General features: G+C 38.1%; 2 protein-coding genes across 2 annotated transcripts; one reads left to right on the top strand and one right to left on the bottom strand.

The window, feature by feature from the left end:
• Window positions 1-1217: 1217 nt before the first annotated feature.
• Window positions 1218-10708, bottom strand: adssl (adenylosuccinate synthase, like). The gene is made up of 13 exons (XM_067423421.1): window positions 10311-10708; window positions 9924-10026; window positions 9637-9705; window positions 6454-6504; window positions 6232-6298; window positions 4156-4263; window positions 3914-3995; window positions 3696-3822; window positions 3410-3564; window positions 3202-3326; window positions 2449-2546; window positions 2152-2301; window positions 1218-2016 (listed from the first exon to the last, which is right to left on the bottom strand). Exons 1-13 carry the CDS (start codon window positions 10527-10529, stop codon window positions 1964-1966), a joined length of 1407 nt encoding a protein of 468 aa, XP_067279522.1. The 5' UTR covers window positions 10530-10708; the 3' UTR covers window positions 1218-1963.
• LOC137046027 (CAAX prenyl protease 2) lies at window positions 10528-17799 on the top strand. Its single transcript, XM_067423083.1, is given in 9 exon segments — window positions 10528-10576; window positions 10839-10905; window positions 10982-11024; window positions 11153-11236; window positions 11464-11542; window positions 17239-17310; window positions 17425-17487; window positions 17566-17631; window positions 17634-17799. Coding segments are annotated over 9 exon segments (651 nt in total). The 3' UTR covers window positions 17762-17799.
• The last annotated feature ends 1741 nt before the right edge of the window (window positions 17800-19540 follow it).

The following is a 19540-nucleotide window of genomic DNA, read 5'->3' as shown; positions in this document are numbered from 1 at the left end:
TCTACAGCATTAATTAATCTTAGTTAATTTCAACATTTACTAATACATTATTAAAATCAAAAGTTGCATTTGTTAACATTATTCAATATACTGTGAACTAACATGAACAAACAGCTGGATTTATATAACATTAAAATCGATGAATAAATAAGCCCATTGTAATAAATGTATTATTCACTGTTACCTTTCAAATTAGGCGATTGGTTAACTCATTCCAACTGTTTTAGTGCCCATGTTACATAGTCTACGTTATGTAATGTAGTATTATAACAGTTAAGTATGCATAATTACACACAACCAAGCCTAAACATAATTTAATAGTAAGTACATGTTATTGTTAATTAATATTATTTAATTAGTACTAAAATGTATAGTTACACTGTAACAATGACACTTTAAAATAAAGTGTAGACTAAACATATGTTCTTTCTTAATAGTAAGGTAATTTAATTTATGAATAGTAATAACTAATAATTTTATTCTCAATAAAAAAAAAATCTGACTGTAAAGTTGTGCTACAAATTAAGACAGTGTCTACATTTCTCATGTTGTAATTACACTAAACTTGACAGTAAGCACGTACTCCAGTCTCCCCATCAGCTGATGAAAGCAAGTCTCACTCATTGGGACTATAAAGAACTCTTAACAAATGTTAAAACTATATACTATCAGCATACTATTGATAGCGTTTCCCTGCCACTAAAAAAACTTTTAGTAAATCAAAATTTAGTCACACTGTAAAAGCGCGAATGAAATTGATTGCATAAATAAATTCGTGTAGTAAATGCTTGAGAATTTTCGTCAAAAAATGTTTTACCTGATCGTCCATCTTACATGTCTGATGGTACAGGACGAGATAGAGCACAGAGAAAAACTTGCATGATTTTACTTGAATATCTGAAGCCTCGCAAGAGAAATGTATGGCTACTCATAACGGATATTACAAAAAAAATTCCAAGATTTTGTTTCATTTATATTTTTGAATTTTAAACTAAATGCATTTTCTAAATTTAATTTTCAAATAAGTAGCTGTGGGACATCTTGTGTTTAAAACGGTTTCAACAAAAACAGGATTTGTGTTTTTGAATGCTTCTTAAAAGTGACATTAATTTGTAAGAAAAATATAACAATACAAGCAGTTTTTTCCCCATTTAAAAAGTAAAATGCAAGTCAATAAAAAAAAAAAACATCAATTAAAAATTCACTTAAAACCTTAACTTGTTTTACAATTTATTAATCAAAAACAGCAGCAAATGAGTTTGTGCACTAGGTGGAATGCAATGTATATCTGTGCATATCAATGTTGCTCAGATTCAAAAGCTGTGTCTGAATGCACTAATCACTGACTGCAGTTCAGTGCCTTTTTTTTCTTTCGATATCAGACTTGTGTGTGAATGTCCCTTTTGGTATTCCAAACCAGCCAGTTGTGTATATACACAAACCATGAATGAAAAGACACAAGATTTAACATTGACTCTCAAACTTGATTACATAAAAAAATAAACAGTACATGACAATCTTAAAAATCAGTTTGGTTTTATCCACCAGAATAGCAATGAATATGGTAAATGCTCAGAGTGCAAAGTTTGATTTTAAGATATACAATAAAATTATATTAACCTCCAGTCTGAAGCTCTGCAATTTCATCATCTTTCCAACAGACTTAAGACAACTACTATTGATTGACAGAGGTATGTTGTGAGCAGCACTGGAATGCGCTTTGAAACAAATGGATACAAGTCAAGGAATTACAAAATGCAAGGAATTGAGTCTGGTGCTCAGACCTGACCTCTATACACAATGCTGGTGTTCACTTTGAGTGGGACATTCAGTGGATTCTAAACCCATAGTTAGTCTTAATCTCAGCGCTAATGCATAAAAGAAGTTTCTGGTCCTCCAATGGTCATGATGATGGATGTCCTGGCAGACCATGAATGAAGTTCAGTCTTTCCTGTCCCCCTCATCAGAACAGCTTTATCATGCTCTCTCTTGACTTGCCAACTCCCACCCACTTCACTAAAAAGAGAAAAATAATTCTAAAGATGATTTTGTCATTTCTAAGCATGCAAGTAGGATATATTTCTTTTTACTGCATATGTAAATAGCTGAAATATTCTAAATTAATAAAAAATATAGTATGTGTATTCTTACCTGGCACCTGGAGGAAATTCTCGATAAAGTGAATGTAAGCCTGTGCCTTTGAGGGCAACTCATCAAAACTGCGCACTCCCTCGGTGCTACAACACCAGCCAGGAAACGTCTCATAAGTCACTTGAACCTTTGTGAGGACGTCCATGTTTGCTGAAATATATGATAACCCCTCCATTATCAGAAAAGGTCTATGCTTGGTAAATGAGAAATACCAAGCACATGGTAACATTTTAATGTGTGCGAGTCATTTTAATGCATGACAAATCTGAAAATGTATTAACAAAATAGGTAACTTACCAGGAAAACTGGGAAGAGGCTTTCCATCAACTGAATAGGCTATGCCAATTTTTATTTCTGACAATTGGTCAAGAATGTCCAACTTGGTCAGAGCAATGCTGAGAGACACAGAATAAAACGTATTGTTTAATTAAACTGAACAAATCTTAAGTTCAACCTGTGTAATAGCTATAACTTTAGAAAAACAAAAATTAATCAGCTTTTATTCAGCAAGGATGTGTTCAAGCAAATGATCAAAAGAGCCAGTAAAGACATTTTTAATGTTACAGAAGATTTCGAAAAAAAAATGTCTTTTGACCTTTCTATTCCTCAAAGAATCCTGGGTAAAAATGATACGTTTCCACAAAACTATTGAGCAGCAAAGCTGTTTTCAACATTGAAATGAATGTTTCTTGAGGCCAGCATATTCAAATGATTTCTGAAGGATCATGTGACACTGAAGACTGGAGTAATGATACTGAAAATTCAACTTTGCCATCACATGAATAAATTGCATTTTTAACAGATATTAAAACAGAAAACAATTACTTTAAATCGTAATATTTCACTATATTACTATTTTCTATGCATTTTTGATGAAATAACTGAGCCTTGGTGAGCAAAAGAGACTTTCAAAAATATGCAAAAAAATCTTACTGACCCCAAACTTTAAAATGGTAGTAAACATTAAACTTTAAAACTGTTGTAAATACAGTTTCACTGGAGAGAAGAAACTGATTTCATTGATTCACTGAACATCCAAGCATAACTCACGCTGAAAAACCATTAACCATGTGGGCATAGCGAACCAAAACTAGGTCCAGCCATCCGCAGCGGCGACGCCTGCCTGTTGTGACACCGAATTCCCTCCCTCTACTCTGCAGTAGATCACCATTTTCCTTGAAAATAAGAGAATACATTCAATTGAAGTACAATACATGTAAAGAAATGTCACAAGTTTTACCTCCTACTATACACTCACATTATCTTGCTCAGTAGGGAATGCTCCCACTCCCACCCTGGTGGTGTAGGCCTTCACCACTCCATAAACACGGCCAACATAAGAGGGAGGGACTCCAAGGCCTGTGCAAACGCCTCCAACCGTGCAGTTTGATGAGGTCACAAAGGGGTAGGTTCCTGAGAGAGATGGAAACATACATTAAGGAGACATTGTATCCTTCACACTGTCAAATACAACTTCCACTGTTCTCAAGCACAAAACATTTTAAAGCACATCAGTGGATCTTCCCGTTTATTGCCACTCATACCGAAATCAATATCCAGTAAGGCAGCGTTAGCTCCTTCCACCAGAATCTTCTTGCTTGGTCCAGTAAGGGCTTTGTGCATGAAATAAACCCCATCAGTTACTAGAGGCCGTAACCTCTCAGCATAACCCTGTGGGGGAAATGGAAAAAAATATCACTGGGCAAGTCCATGATTTAGAAGTTTAACACATCATACTGAAAAATGCCAAGATGCTAATCACCTTCAGTTGCTCCAGCTCAGCATCAATATCAATATTAAGGTTAGGATATGTGGTCTGAAAATGACCAGCCAGCACCCGAAACCTGCCAAGAGATATTTACATATATTTATCCGTCTTCATGCAGTACTGATTTTCACAAAGAAAGAAAATCTAACAAAGGCAGATATGAATATTAAGAACAACACACAGCATTAAATGTAATCATGCACAGTTTTCAGATAGAAATCTATCATTATACTTACTTTTCCTCAAAAACTGAGAAGTCAGAGACCAGATCACACACTCTTAGTCCATTACGTGCTGCTTTGGAGGAATATGCAGGTCCAATGCCCTTCTTAGTGGTGCCCAAACTGTAAAACAAAGGAGGGTGAACTCAATATCAATCTGGTAGATTTATTTATTTATTTATGATTTAATGCAATATCAGCAGCAATGGCTATATTCATGGCAATCAGCAGTTTTAAAACATTGTTTACAATAATTTTATCCTAAAAACAATCACTATACAAAATCAGGCATATATATCAATAACAACAATAGTCATAATAACAACAATTACATAGAATCTTTCAATTGAATATTTGACAAAATAAAAAATTACTCGAGAAACCTTTTTAAAAAAAAAAAAAAAAAAAAAAAAAAAAAAATCAACTAATGTGTTTTCTTAAAGGTGCACTATGCAGCTTTCCGTCCACTGGAGGGCGCCTATTCATAACAAATGCGTAGTTTGATGACGCAAAGTGTGAGCGCAGCATCTTGGGAGATGTGGTCTTCACATCACAGCCGGTGGAAAATAGGACTCGGGCAGAAATCACGCTCATGCATGTGGTTATTAACGTTACTGTAGTCTAAAGCAGAGCAGGACCGAGTGTTATTGACCTGAGCATAGCTGCTGGAGCGATTGTTAAACAAATACCCGCCTCGCGAATACCGGGACTTTTATTATGACGGGACGGGAGACAGTCGCCGGTCGCCTGCACAGATCCGCTCTTCCGGTTATGATTTTGAGGTCATGCCGCTCTGTTTATCATAGTAAATACATTTAAGTGTGTTTAAAACGATATTATGACGTTACTCTGTGGGTTCACTTGTTCACACTTTGTGAGTAAAGAGTAAAGCGCTCCTGCCAAATAAAAGCCGAAACCGAGGGTAGCGCAGATATGACGCAATTGACAGGCGACTCCCTCAAATGCAATGCTGAAACGTCCCTGTCCTTAGTTAAAATAGCAATTTTCTCACAATTTACAAATAGTTGGAAACATCTGGGATATTGTAGGTACTCAACTGAACAAAATATATAACACTGGCATAGTGGTTTTTGGATATTTTACTGCAAAAATACTACATAGTGCACCTTTAATAAAACCGTTGTCTAATATTATTTAGAAAAGGACATTCTGTTAAAATGTTTTACACTCGTGAAACTCTTACAAATCACAAACTGGTTTCTCTTCCCCCTTCAATAAATATGAATGAGTGAGTCTTGAATGTCCAATTCGGCATCTCGTATATATACAACCTGGTCATATCTATTTTCAAAATAATAACTCTGATTTAAAACTGGATTAACCTCATATAATGTTATTTACACATTCGTTCTATTCCATTTGCCATTAGTTATAAATGTACAGGTTCAATATGGGTTTAAGGTCAGCTGCTGGTATTTTACATTCTGTCATTTCCAACTTAAGTGCTTCCTTTGCTGCTTTATCACCAGTCAATCCCATATGACCTGGTATCCAACAAAAAACAATATTAACATCTTGTTTCTTTAAAGAGTCCACTTTCCCTATTATGCTAATAATTATAGGATGTTCAGTTTTCAAAGAATCAAGCGCTTGTAGGCAGGATTTAGAATCTGTGCTAATTAAAAAGTTGCTTTGTGGTTCCTTCTCAATTTGTACAAGAGTTAGAAGTAATGCACAAGCTTCAGCTGTTAAGATTGAACTTTGTCCAGAAATACGTTTTCCATAGCGTTTTCACCCAATCACTACTGCAGCCGATACCCGACTGTCTGATTTTGATCCATCTGTATACACACAGGTACATGAGTTGTTAAGCTGCATCTTATATCCAAGAATTTCTCCTGATAGACATTTGGATGATTTATCATTTTTTTATTATACTGAGCCAGATTCCTGATGATGATAGGTTTTTTTAATATTCCACGTCTGTATAGGACAAAGATCCATCGATGTAGAAAAATCCAGATTACCGGTAATGTCCATTTTTTCCAAGTGTTTTATTCAAATTCATCAATCTGGTAGAAATGCATCTACAAATGTAAGCTGGTGTCAGAGCTAAAAAAGAAAACCTACTTCTTCCCTGCCTGCTGCTGTCTCAGCTGCTCCTGTATCCCATCAACAGCCTGATGGAAGTTGAACACTACAACGAAAAAGAGCACAGCTCTAATTCTAATGTCATCAAAATCAGTTTCCCGGTATATTTAGTTGGTCCAAGACAAAAGGCATTCATAGTCAATGTCATCTGGATTACATTAAAATTACTCAAGGCCTCATGAAGTCAAAACAGAATCGTACCAATATGTGCCCGGTCAGATATCTTCAGTCGTTCCTCCCATCCTTGAAGTCCTAAATTAAGCAAACCCCCCAAAAAAGGAAGAAAAGTCATTAATGGACAAAACACCATAAATACTTCCTCTAACTGATCAGACAGAGAGAGAGAGAAGCTACTAGCTACACATTGCAGAGTTTCTGAATTGACATCCTTATTTAAATGTGGGATTAAAATCCAAGAATGCAATATTTTGAAAGTAAAAACCATAATGAGGGCAAAAAAATATCAAACAATATATACACTCAGCTAAAGGATTATTAGGAACACCATACTAATACTGTGTTTGACCCCTTACGCCTTCAGAACTGCCTTAATTCTACTTGGCATTGATTCAACAAGGTGCTGAAAATGTTGGCCCATATTGATAGGATAGCATCTTGCAGTTGATGAAGATTTGTGGGATGCACATCCAGGGCACGAAGCTCCCGTTCCACCACATCCCAAAGATGGTCTATTGGGTTGATATCTGGTGACTGTGGGGGCCATTTTAGTACAGTGAACTCATAGTCATGTTCAAGAAACCAATTTGAAATGATTCAAGCTTTGTGACATGGTGCATTATTCTGCTGGAAGTAGCCATGCTCAGGTAGGCCGTGGCATTTAAAGGGTTAGTTCACCCAAAAATGAAAATTATTTCATTAATTACCGTATTTTCCGGACTATAAGTCGCTCCGGAGTATAAGTCGCATCAGTCAAAAAATGCGTCATGACGCGGAAAAAAACATATATAAGTCGCACTGGACTATAAGTCGCATTAGGGCAGAACTGGAGCCGCGCGCATGCGAGCACCTGCGCGCGCATGCGAGCACCTGCTCGCGTGCACTCGCTCGTGCCCGCTTCACTGCATAACCCGAGCAGAAGAAAGAAAGTTTGAAGTGAGTGAGAAACTTGTAAGGGACTGGCGAAAAGCAGAGGTTACTTTAACTGTGATGAAGAAGAAAAAGAAATCTACTTGCGGACTGTAAGCAAGATGGCCAGAGCTGAAGGAACGAGTCCACAGACGCTTGAACTCTCTGCCGGGAGAGGCGCAGCCGCGCGAGACGAACGCTGTGAGACTCGTTCTCCGCTGCATGTTTTACTACATGCTGTTTGTGTTTTGCAGAATAACATTTTCTTTATGGGGGCATTTTGTTTGTGTTCAGTCTTTCTAAGTTGTTGTCTATAAGTAAATATTAGGCTACAGGAGCAGCATAGAGCGCATTCTCGCGGCTATATGTTTATTCTTGTCAGTCAGTATGAATTAAATTTGATATATAAGTCGCACCGGACTATAAGTCGCAGGACCAGCCAAACTATGAAAAAAAGTGCAACTTATAGTCCGGAAAATACGGTACTCACCCTTATGTCATTGGACACCCGTAAGACCTTCTTTCATCTTCGGAACACAAATTAAGATATTTTTGTTGAAAGCTGATGGCTGAGAAAGGCCTCCGTTGACATTCAGTATATTTCCACTCACAAGACCCATAAAAGGCACTAAACACATCGATACAAAGTCCAACTCACTACAGTGGCTGTACAATAATTTTACAATGCGATGCAAATAGTTTGTGTGCTCACAAAAATCAAAATAACGACTTTATCCACAAGTTATTAACGTGAACTCTACAAATGCGCGAGAATATGATGCAGCTCCACCGTTCAGATACATGACTCGGAAGCGAAGAGGAGCTCCGCTATCACGTGAGGTCACGTCCGAAACCTACATAGAAGACAATAACTTGGTGGATAAAGTCATTATTTTAATTTTTTTTTTGCTCACAATAACTATTTTCGTCGCATTGTATAATCGTCACAAATTATTGTACAGCCACTGAAGTGAGATGGACTTTGTATCGATGTGTTTTTATGGGTCTTGTGAGTGGGAATGTACTGAATGCCAATGGAGGCCTTTCTGAAGCCTTTCTCAGCCATCAGCTTTCAACAAAAATATCTTAATTTGTGTTCCAAAGATGAACGAAGGTCTTACGGGTGTCCAACTATATGAGTGATAATTTTCATTTTTGAGTGAACTAACCCTTTAAACAATGACCAATTGGCACTAAGGGGCCTAAATTGTTCCAAGAAAACATCTCCCACACCATTACACCACCACCACCAGCCTGCACAGTGGTAACAAGGCATGATGGATCCATGTTCTCATTCTGTTTAAGCCAAATTATGACTCTACCATCTGAATGTCTCCACAGAAATCGACTCATCAGACCAGGCAACATTTTTCCAGTCATCAACTGTCCAACTTTGGTGAGCTTGTGCAAATTGTAGCCTCTTTTTCCTATTTGTAGTGGAGATGAGTGGTACCCGGTAGGGTGTTCCGCTGTTGTAGCCCATCCGCCTCAAGGTTGTGCATGTTGTGGCTTCACAAATACTTTGCTGCATACATCGGTTGTAACGAGTGGTTATTTCAGTCAAAGTTGCTCTTCTATCAGCTTGAATCAGTCGGCCCATTCTCCTCTGACCTGCTGCATACTGGATGCTTTTCCCTTTTCACACCATTCTCTGTAAACTCTAGAAATGGTTGTGTGTGAAAATCCCAGTAACTGAGCAGATTGTGAAATACTTAGACCGGCCCGTCTGGCACCAACAACCATGTCATGCTAAAAATTGCTTAAATCACCTTTCTTTCCCATTCTGACATTTAGTTTGGAGTTCAGGAGATTGTCTTGACCAGGACCACAACACTAAATGCATTTAAGCAACTGACAATTGACTGGTTGATTAGATAATTGCATTAATGTGAAATTGAACAGGTGTTCCTAATGATCCTTTAGGTGAGTGTATATCTGTGAAGTAAATCTTGCAAACGAATAGACTTGCCACTTGTTCTATGTTATGGGTGATGCTTCTTTACTCTTCATGTTTCTTTGTTAAGCCACTCACAACTTTTTGCAAGGAAGACTACACTTTTTGTATAATTTTCATATTAATATACATGTTTTAGTAGTACCTTTAAGTAACTATACTTTTGTGGTCATTAAATCAAGATCTTTTTTTGCAAAACCCTGCTACTTGAAACGCATTTTTAGCTACGTTGCCCAGTCCTAATATGAAGTCATCTTAAATATATGGTATATACATTAACCAAACTATATCACAATTGACCTCATGTTTAACATTGTTCTGTAGTTCACTCCTGATCATTTTACCATTGCCTTTCTGCGAGTTCTTCTCAGCCTCATCAAAAAGTCCTGGCAGGTGTATCACAACACCATTCCCTGTGGGACAGAAGAAGAAAGGATCTCAACCATCACAACTGCAGGTCAAAGGTAAACATCTGCTCACAAACAATGAAACGAGAATAATACAATTAGAAATGACTGCCAGTTTTATTTGAGGTAAAATACATGACGAAACTATAACTCAGTTAAAACAACAACACTAGGGGGCAGTGAAGCAAGGCGAGAATCAATAGGGAAGGTAAAACAAAACATACCAATAAATGAGATTGCCTTTTTGTTGAGAACGCCACTAGGGAGCAGGTGAAAGTCATACTCGACCGAGTCCACAACCACTGTGTGTCCCGCGTTATTGCCTCCCTGAGAACACACAATCAACGTAAACATGAGCGCAAGTATCGCGATATGATAACTGAGCCGCAGGAAATGTTACATCACTTGTCCTCCTAGCGCCAAAAAGTGGCGATGACGATAATAAAGGAAACTTTGCCTTTATTTGTGATGTTAACTCATGAAAGTGGTTGTTTCCACATATACTCCAGTTAAACTGTGTAATAAACCCAAGCACTCAGACAGCACAGACATGTTTGCCCAAACTCTCATAAACGCAATATGATGAGCGAGTTGAACGGTTGGATACCCACCTGGCATCTGCATACAATGTCGGCGTCCATTGCCAAGAGGTCGACCACTTTCCCTTTCCCCTCATCGCCCCACTGAGCTCCCAACACAACGGTCACTTTATTCTGAGGCTCCCGCAGCATCCGCAGTGAGTCCACGCTGTCTCTGGAGCGCTTGAGCACGGGTTCACCATTAAGCGATGCCGTTTCCTGGCCATTAGACATTGTGCTATCCGCAGCCATGCCGAGAGTGTGTGAAGAACAGCGCGAAAGCTTCTTCTTCTTCAATGGTGTTTATTGGCGTAGAGGCGCATTACCGTCACCAACTGGACTGGAGTAGCGCGAAAGCAACAATATGGTAGCGCACAGGAAAGACCTTCAAACTAAAAGTCCGATAGCCAAAAAGCAACAAAGGAGTCGGTGGAGTTTACACACACGACCATGAAACCTGCACAGAAGGAACCCATGCATGCTTGTAAAATATATCGGACTAAAATACAACGTGAGACGTGCTATTTCCATGAAACTCAATTAAGTTTATTTTTTCCAAAGTTGGTGGTATAGACAGTTTTGACGCTTATGTTGGGAGTTTATATGTATGGAGGGGCAATTTACCCAGGTAGTGATGAAGCTGTTGAAGTTCACTTGCAGTTTAAAATGTTTCAATTATACCATATGCTCTGTACATTCTTTAGCGATCACCCAAACACAATAAAACTTCATTACATGAAAGTCAGGGTGAGTGTTAGCTGCATGCCAGAGTGAACATGCATATGTGATTTAATGCATGTATGTATGTATATGTAAGTTAATTCAAATTTGTACTTAATCTAATTTTATGAAATGTATGTTTGGACTTTTTAAAGCCAAGTCCATCATTGTGGGCCCTGCTGGGTATTCGTCTAGAGGGCTTTGTGCCTGCCACTTTGCTGCCGCTGACACTCACTATGGTATGTTCTTGCTGTCTTCTCTTATAGTTTTTTTTTCTTCAAATATAAACATGCACGATAACTGGTAGCCTGATGGTTGGTTTCAAACTGGCCTCTAAACCCACAGGTTTATCTTACCTTTTACTACCTAAAAAAACTACCATTATTGTACACTTGAACCAGAAACAGTTTAAAGGGAACCCTTTTCTGAGATTTCTGTTTATTTTGTGTATTTATTTTGAACATAGGTGCTTTTTCTCTGACCTCTGACCCAGTTGGCAATTGAGAGCCCAAGAGGACTCTTTCATGGTGTTAAGACCGCCTTGAGTGAGTATAAATACACATAGAATACCCACTATATCTATCTATCTATCTATCTATCTATCTATCTATCTATCTATCTATCTATCTATCTATCTATCTATCTATCTATCTATCTATCTATCTATCTATCTATCTATCTATCTATCTATCTATCTATCTATCTATCTATCTATCTATCTATCTCAGTCCACTCTTCTTCTGTGTGGGTAAGTTAATACAGCAAGACATATTAATATATAAATGTGTTGTCCTTTCAGCAGATGGCGTTGTCGAGCTCTGATAATGAGCAGTGAATGTAGGCTAGTTGTGTACAGCTACACTTTTAAAAGGTATTGTATAAGTGTTCAGAGTCAAGTCAAGTCACCATTATTTATATAGCGCTTTATACAATACAGATTGTTTCAAAGCAGCTTTATAGTGAAAACGGCAGGAAAATAACACTTCAGTGATGCAAACAGAATTAAACTGTTGTAAAGTAGCTCAAAACAGCCGGGTTGCCAACTTTTACGTTCAGGTTGGAGTGAGATTTTTTGGGGGGGCGGGGGGGGGGGGGGGGGGGCGGTCTATTTCGAACTTAATTTAGTATCAATTCATATGTAGTACTATATAGCTTACTGTACATAATAAGGGAAAAATTGTTTGTCTTAGCACTATTTTAAACGTTTCTTGGGTCAAATTAAATGTGCTCGCATTCATTAATATTCACTTGTGTGTGCTTATATAAGTATCATTATTCATTAAAAATATTAGGATACTAAGTCCTAATATGATGCATAAGTTATTAACGTTTTAAAATTTCACATTTAAAGAAATCTAATGTTTGATCATATCTGAATATTTATTCACATGGAAAACTGTTTTTGAGCAACTAGATTAGATACATGTATATTTATTAAAGAGCCATAAGGTACCTACTGGGTAATGGCATTACAAATTAACATTATTATTATTTCATAAGCAACAAAATAACCAATTTACCTCTTTGAACTGGAATTCTCTATTTTAACCTTAATTACTACACCAATTGAAATATAAATAATAAAAATATTAGAAGAAATATATTTTAAGTGGTCATTAATTGACAATAATTATTGCAAAAATAGTATTTTAGTAGCCTACCAAAAGATCTCTTCAAAATATTCAATAAACATTACTGAACTAAAATATAGACCACTTATTTAATTGAAAAATAGTTACGTGTATGGTTACATTTGACCATCAATGAGTATGAGTGTGTGACCAATTAGTAAGGAATACCTGAGGGCTAAATACAAGAATACAATTAATGTTAACAATGTTGTATCTCTATCACTCTCCATAATAAAATGATCCTGTCAATATGGCTGACTTAATAATCAATGCACAAGCTGTACTCTTTAACAAAACTTGCTGCAAACATCTGTATAGTATAATAGGGGGGGGGTGAAATGCTGTTTAATGCATACTGAGCTTTTTACACTGTTAAAGACTTGGATTCCCATCCTAAACATAGACAAAGTTTCAAAAACTAATGTTGGACGTTTGATGGAGTATTTCTGTGTCAAAAATACTCCTTCCGGTTTCTCACAAGTTTCGGAGAGTTTTTTTCGAGTATGGGTCAGCTTGACGTCGATAGAGCGGAAGGTCCTTGTATGGGCCGTACGGGCTCTTCTCTGGGAAGGGTGCGCGCGCGTGTGACTAGAGCGAGAGACCAAATGTACGCTCATAAACACTGCTCTCAGGTGCAGCTCTATGGTCATGCCGCGCTCCACTTTATTCCTATGGGTGACATCAAGCGACTTCAACGCTTCAGCACAGCATTCCGGGAAGGCAGCGCTGCATTTGAACCGATTTGAACGCAGAAATGACGGGAAGCTTCATAACATCACGCTTCAGTCGTATCGCAAAAGTGGATCTCCGCGGTCACTGCTGTCACCAGACTTCACCAAATCATACCAAATAAGTGTGTTTTTGACTGAGCGGTCCCAGCGATTAAAGGTTCACGGTCCTGCTTTGGAAGCAGGCGGTGAGTAAAACTGCTTCAAATGTCTGTGCTGTTGGCTATCGTCGTGTGAGTAAACATCAGTAAACGACACAATCGTGTATAACGTTAGTTAATTTAGGCCATGTCCACACTAATACGTTTTTATTTGAAAACGTATGTTTTTCTTTACGTTTTGGCCTCCCGTCCACACTGAGACAACGTTTTAAGTCAATGAAAACGTATCGTTTTGAAAACGCTCTCCAAAGTGGATACATTTGAAAATGGCGTCTTCACGTCGTAATGTGGACTGTGAAAACGGAGGCTTTTTAATACGATGACGCATTTTTAGCCATGTGTTGCAGTCATTAGACCAATTCAACCAAGATGGTGAACGACATTGTACAGCAGTGGTTTGTATGCTTTCTGTTTTCACAGCCTTGTTAAATATTAATGTCAGTTTGTACATACTGTAAAAAACTCAGTGCCTTTTATCGACATTGCCGCAAAATTTCAAAGAGTAAATAAACGAGTAGCGGAAATGACGCAAGTCGAAGCGTCTTGGGGTGCGTCTCAATCTGCTCCCTAATTCAGTAGTCAGGGCACTGATCAGGGAGTCAGCCCATCTTATGTCCTAATCAGTGCACTGACTAGTGAACTAGGGAGCTGATTGAGACGCAGGGTTGGATTTGCTCATGCGCAGTACAGGGATGTAAGCGTTTTCAGACGTTTCAGTGTAGATGAACATTTTTTGGAAAACGATTGAAAATGATAGTGTGGACGCGGAGCGTTTTTAGACGAAAACTCTGTTTTTAAATTTATCCGGATTAGTGTAGACGTAACCTTATCAATGGAGCATGCGATCTATGGTGTGTGTTTAAATACATTTGTTTAGCTGACCAATATAGGTGTCAGTTTGTTTATTGTAAAACCACCCAAACTTAAACCTAGCGTTCTCACAAAGCGTGCTTCGTCATTCAAATGCGCTAACGGTTACTCCATTGTTGTTCTATGTATAACGTTACACTAGTCTGACGTGCAAAACCGCTTTGCTTGCTACTGCTAAGGTTTAGTTGCATACTATAGTCCATAAACCGAATCGTGTCCTCATAAACTGCGAGTAAACACACACAGATGTTGACAGGCCACTAAATACAGTACATACCACAGAGACGGACGTCCTGCTGTTGTTGCTTCTCCTGTTCAATTTATTTCAGCCTCCGGATCTAATTCTGGATCATATCTGTTTTAGTTGAATCTGATTGATAGCCCATGGTTTATTTAGGGTAGCGTTTTCTTCTCCACGCTTGAGGACGTCACCTCTTTAGCTCCGCCCACATGATGCGCCTCCAAGCGCTCGTTTTTTTCTGGAAAGACTTGGTACAGCCTATATTTGTTTTATGAATATAACAAAACTAAAGACTTTTCGGAGATATGAAGGATGCAATACTACTCTATAGGTACTCAAGATTGACATGAGATTGACTGAAACTGAGTGTTTCACCCCACCTCCCTTATGCCATTCAAATGCATTAACACCGCGCTAGGAGTATTGAGCGCTCCATGTACCACATGACTGTGCGCGAGCCGGGAGATGAGAGTATGTTGCAATTTGCTTTTCAACGCCTCTGGCTTTAACATTAGTGCCAAAACGCTATTTATTGTTTGAATTTCGCATTGAAACCTAATGATAATAATAATAAAAAAGCTATAGGCCTAGCTTTGTTAAATATAAAAAGCAAGTTTGGCAATTTGGCGTGAGATTAAGTTGGGCAGCATGAGAGCATGACACCGAGCCTGAAAGCGTGTGTCACGCCAAATGTGTGAGAGTTGGTAACCCTGACAGACATTATTATAGTCAGTCGTAATTCAGTTGAAATCAGTTAAGTGTTGATTCATTTCGGTTCAATAACTGTTACATACATTATTAAATGAGTTAACTTTAACTTGGCTATAAAGCAGCATTGCAGAAAACAGTGATGTCATTATTCAGCTCAGTTGAGTTCACAGCCAATAGTGTCAGTGCAGTGAAATCAGTAATATTGCTGACTATAAAGGCACAATATGTAGTTTTTCGTCAATAGAGGTTGCCTATTCAAAACAAAGGCTTGCTTGATGATTGAGATTGAGCTTGGAATCTTGGGAGATGTTGTCTTACCTCACAGCCAGTGGGATAGGGATGGGACTCGGGCAGAAATCATGCTCATGGGTGAGAAAGAGTGCAGCTTTAAAAATCAATGTAATTGTTCCGTCCGCTAGAGGGCGCCTATTCAAAACAAAGGCGTAGTTTGATGAAGCCAAGTTTGAGCTCATAACCTTGGGACATGTGGTCTTCACCTCACAGCCATCAAGAGAATCGGGATAGAACTCATGTTCATGGATGCGGTTATTAACGTTACTGTATTATGTAGCAGAGCAGGACAGAGTGTTGAGTAGCTAAGCAAGGCCGCTGGAGCGATTGTTACACAAACACATGGCTCGCGAGCAGCAGGACTTTTATCATGATGGGACGGGACACTGGTGCGGGCGCCATTTCCGCTTTTCCGGTTATGAGTAGGAGTTAACGCAGCTCTGTTTATCATATTAGATACATTTAAGTATGTTTAAAATGATGTTATGACGTTACTCTGAGCATTCGCTTAGCGGCTGCTGTGACACTTGCTGCACGCTGCTATGAAAAAATGTTTCTGCCAAATAAAACCGGAAATCGAGGGTAACGCAGATATGACACAATTGACAGGCGACTCCCTGAGACGGTTTTTGGATTTTACTGCTAAAATACTACATAGTGCACCTTTAATGTTACTTTAGTATGAAGCAGAGCAGGGCCGAGTGCTGTGAGAGCTGAATGGGGCCGCTAGAGCGGGTTTTTTTTTTTTTTTTTTTTTTGCTAATGAGAAATGAGTGCAACACGCGGCTCTACAGCAGTGGAACTTTTATTATGCCGCAAAGAGGGCGGCTTCTGCTTCTTCCGTTCATGTGTATGGGGTAGCGCAGCGTTGTTTTATCGTATTACCAATACATTTGAATGTGGTGAAAGTAATGTTATAATGCTACTCTGTGTTCGCTGGGCGGCTGCTATGAGACACCTGTTGCACATTCCATTAACCTAGATCATATTAGAATATTATATTAATAAATGATGGATGGTTTGTTTTGCTAAATGACATGAAATTAATTTTAAAACATATTGTATATTACAGTCATATGCTGTATTACTGTTAAAAAAAATCATTTTCTGTCTATAAATTAATTCAAACAGTTGTTCTCTTGTCTAATAAAGCATAATATATTAAAGTGTCTTTGGTGTTTCCATGGTTTCTACAAAATAAAACCAGAACTCGAGGGAAAGGCAGGTATGATGTCACTGATCGGGACAGGGTCCATATCCACAAATTGCTTATTTCTCTGGATTTAAACATTCATGGAAACATTTGGGATAATGTAAGTATACAAGTCAACAAACTATATAACTGTTCTAGTGGTTTTTGGATATTTTAATCCAAAAATCTTACCTTTTGTGTCCCCAACTAAGCAAGCCAGAGGTGAAGGCAACAGAACCCAAACTCCATCAGGTGACAGAAGTGAAGAAAAAAAAAACTAGGCTCAGTCAGGGAGCCAGTTCTCCTCTGGCCAACGAATGTACACAGTGTGATTATGATTAAAAACTCAGCGTGACAGGCAATGTGGAGTTGAACTTTTCCATTATATATTCTGACTTTGCTGTGTTTTTTCATAGCCCATTTCCATCATGTCAATGAACAGATTCGCTTTGGACACGACACTGTGTTTGAGATTCTAATTTGTGCAGGTAAATGCATTGTTTTTGGTTGCAAGGTTAAATGCCATTGGCCTACCATTGGTTAAATGCCTTACATTTAAAGATTTTGTTTCATCTAAGACTTCATAACATGTTATCTTTCAGCTAACCAGTTCATTTATACCTCCATTTTTGGAGCTTACACTGCCTTCATATTCATAAGAACAGGTGAGGATCCGTGACGTGTATAAATACAATATCATCTGATTTGTGTCTCATCTCAGATTTTAATATCTGAATGATCAGGTCATCTGGTGGGACCTGTGTTGTGCCACTCGTTTTGTAACTGGATGGGTTTTCCTGCCATTGGCTACTGCACCCACAGAGGCCTGTGATCCTTCTGCTCTTCCTCATCCTCCTCTTCCCCTTCACAGATCCTGCTTTCTATGGCATGACCCCCATCTGCAGTCTGCTGCTTACACCTCACTCTGACTGCACATGACTAATCTTCACGGTGCCTGGGTGGAAATGTACCTGAAATTAAAAAAAAAAAAAAAAAAAACATGGGGCAAGAGATCACATCCAGAGAGCATGAAAGACAGTAAATGAAGCATATTGCTTTCATGCAAAAAAAACTCAACATATTCCACACATTCATCAGCCTAGATGCTAAGTTAATGTATTTCTTTTCTTTGCCTTTTTGTGGTAATAGTTTTAAAACTGGAGTGCAGCTCAGTGGCTCATTTGAATGTTTTATTATTTCATGTCAGCCCCATATTTCTCTTTTTATTCAATTAAAGTGCAGTTATCAGCTGCCATTTTGTTAAATTAAAACCAGATGCTGATGTGTATATAGTGTAACAACAACGACTAAGGAGTTTAATGTCTCGGGGAATAATTAACTCAAAAGGGATTTAATATTCAATATTCATAAATTTATGAATATAATTTGCCAGTTGTTCATTACGTATTAAGATTTTCCGATAGGGAAAAATGTTTAATTAAATACAAGTAACCCTTTTACGGACTTGCTTGAAATTATCCTACTAAGTTTGTCCACCAAATTAGTTATAGACTTTTCAAATCAATTCTCAATAAGGGATTACTGCTTTACGAGCGCATAAGAAACATTAACTTTACTGATCAGGACAAGTTCAATATTTCAAATGGTCATACAGTTTACTTTACTAACATAGTAGCATAAGCAGTTAGGTAACGTTAGATCACAAATTTCATTGACTTTGTGTATGTGGGAGAACAACAGACCCAACTCATTAAATGTCTTTTGGAGGTTTAATAAACACAGACTAAAAATAACACTACGATTCACACAGAAAGTACACACTAAATATGCATCAAGAAAGTAGACATGTAGATATTAACGAAAGAATACATAAAAGAGAATAAGGAATAGACTGAAATTAGAGGGAGATAAAAAGAAAGAGAGAGCAAGAGAGAGAGATGGTACAAAGCATTAGAGGTAAGAAACAGCTTTCCTTCAGTTCATCACATACGACCTTCACGGAGTTAACTTGTCCCAACGGGGAAATACACACCCTCTTTAGAGCAGCTTGACTTTTATAAGAAGAAGAATACTTGCATTCTTTTTGGTTTCGTTTTGGCTTCTCGCTTGTGTGTGTGTGTAGTTCTGCGTATCCGGTGGTTCTCTCCGAGGTCGGGAGGTGATGTAGTTTTTCCTTTAGCGGCGCTTCGGGTCCACCTCCTGAAGAAGCCCGTGGGCTAGTAAGTTGATGGAACGAGGAACAAAGGGTTGTTGAAGACCGGATTGTAGAAGAGAAGATTTCGGAAGGGCGGAGATTTCCAGAAAAGGAGTTCCTTGAAGAGGAGTTTTCAGAAGAGAAGAGTTCAGAAGAGATTTTTTTTAGAAGCCGAGGGATTGTGGTCTCCACTGGTCTTTTAAGACAATTAATCCGCGCCCCCTTCTGGCTAATTCACCCAATCCAGAGGGTGAATTCTGAGCGGGAAAAGTTCTCTTTGTCTTATTTTATGGCCCGTTTTGCATATTTCTGAGGTGTCGTAAAGGGGTGTTGATTTTGTATGGTTTTACTCCCAAGTCGAGATGAGTTGTCATTCAACATTCAATACAGAACTCAGTTGAGCTGCTTTGTGTTGTAAAATCAAGGATTTTCATTTATATTAGGTAGCCTACCATTAGGCTATATTTAAAATCTTAAACTGAACAGTACCTTATTTTACGATCTTTATTCACTGAGAATAAGGATTATACTGTTTGTTTGGTGCTAATTAATAAGCAATAAAA

Source organism: Pseudorasbora parva, chromosome 18 (assembly GCF_024679245.1).
Source record: "Pseudorasbora parva isolate DD20220531a chromosome 18, ASM2467924v1, whole genome shotgun sequence".
Lineage (NCBI taxonomy): Eukaryota > Metazoa > Chordata > Actinopteri > Cypriniformes > Gobionidae > Pseudorasbora > Pseudorasbora parva.
Note: the sequence above shows the minus strand (reverse complement) of the source record. Positions and strands in the feature narration are given on the sequence as shown.

Bases quoted from the DNA above. Each gene is read 5' to 3' on its own strand.
- adssl (XM_067423421.1), bottom strand. From the start codon at position 10,529: ATGGCTGCGGATAGCACAATGTCTAATGGCCAGGAAACGGCATCGCTT. The intron at 6,505-9,636 runs GTAAAATGATCA...TGCTTAATTTAG, and splicing joins GAACTCGCAGAAAGGCAATG to GACTTCAAGGATGGGAGGAA. The intron at 3,823-3,913 runs GTGATTAGCATC...TTTCCCCCACAG, and splicing joins CTGAGCTGGAGCAACTGAAG to GGTTATGCTGAGAGGTTACG.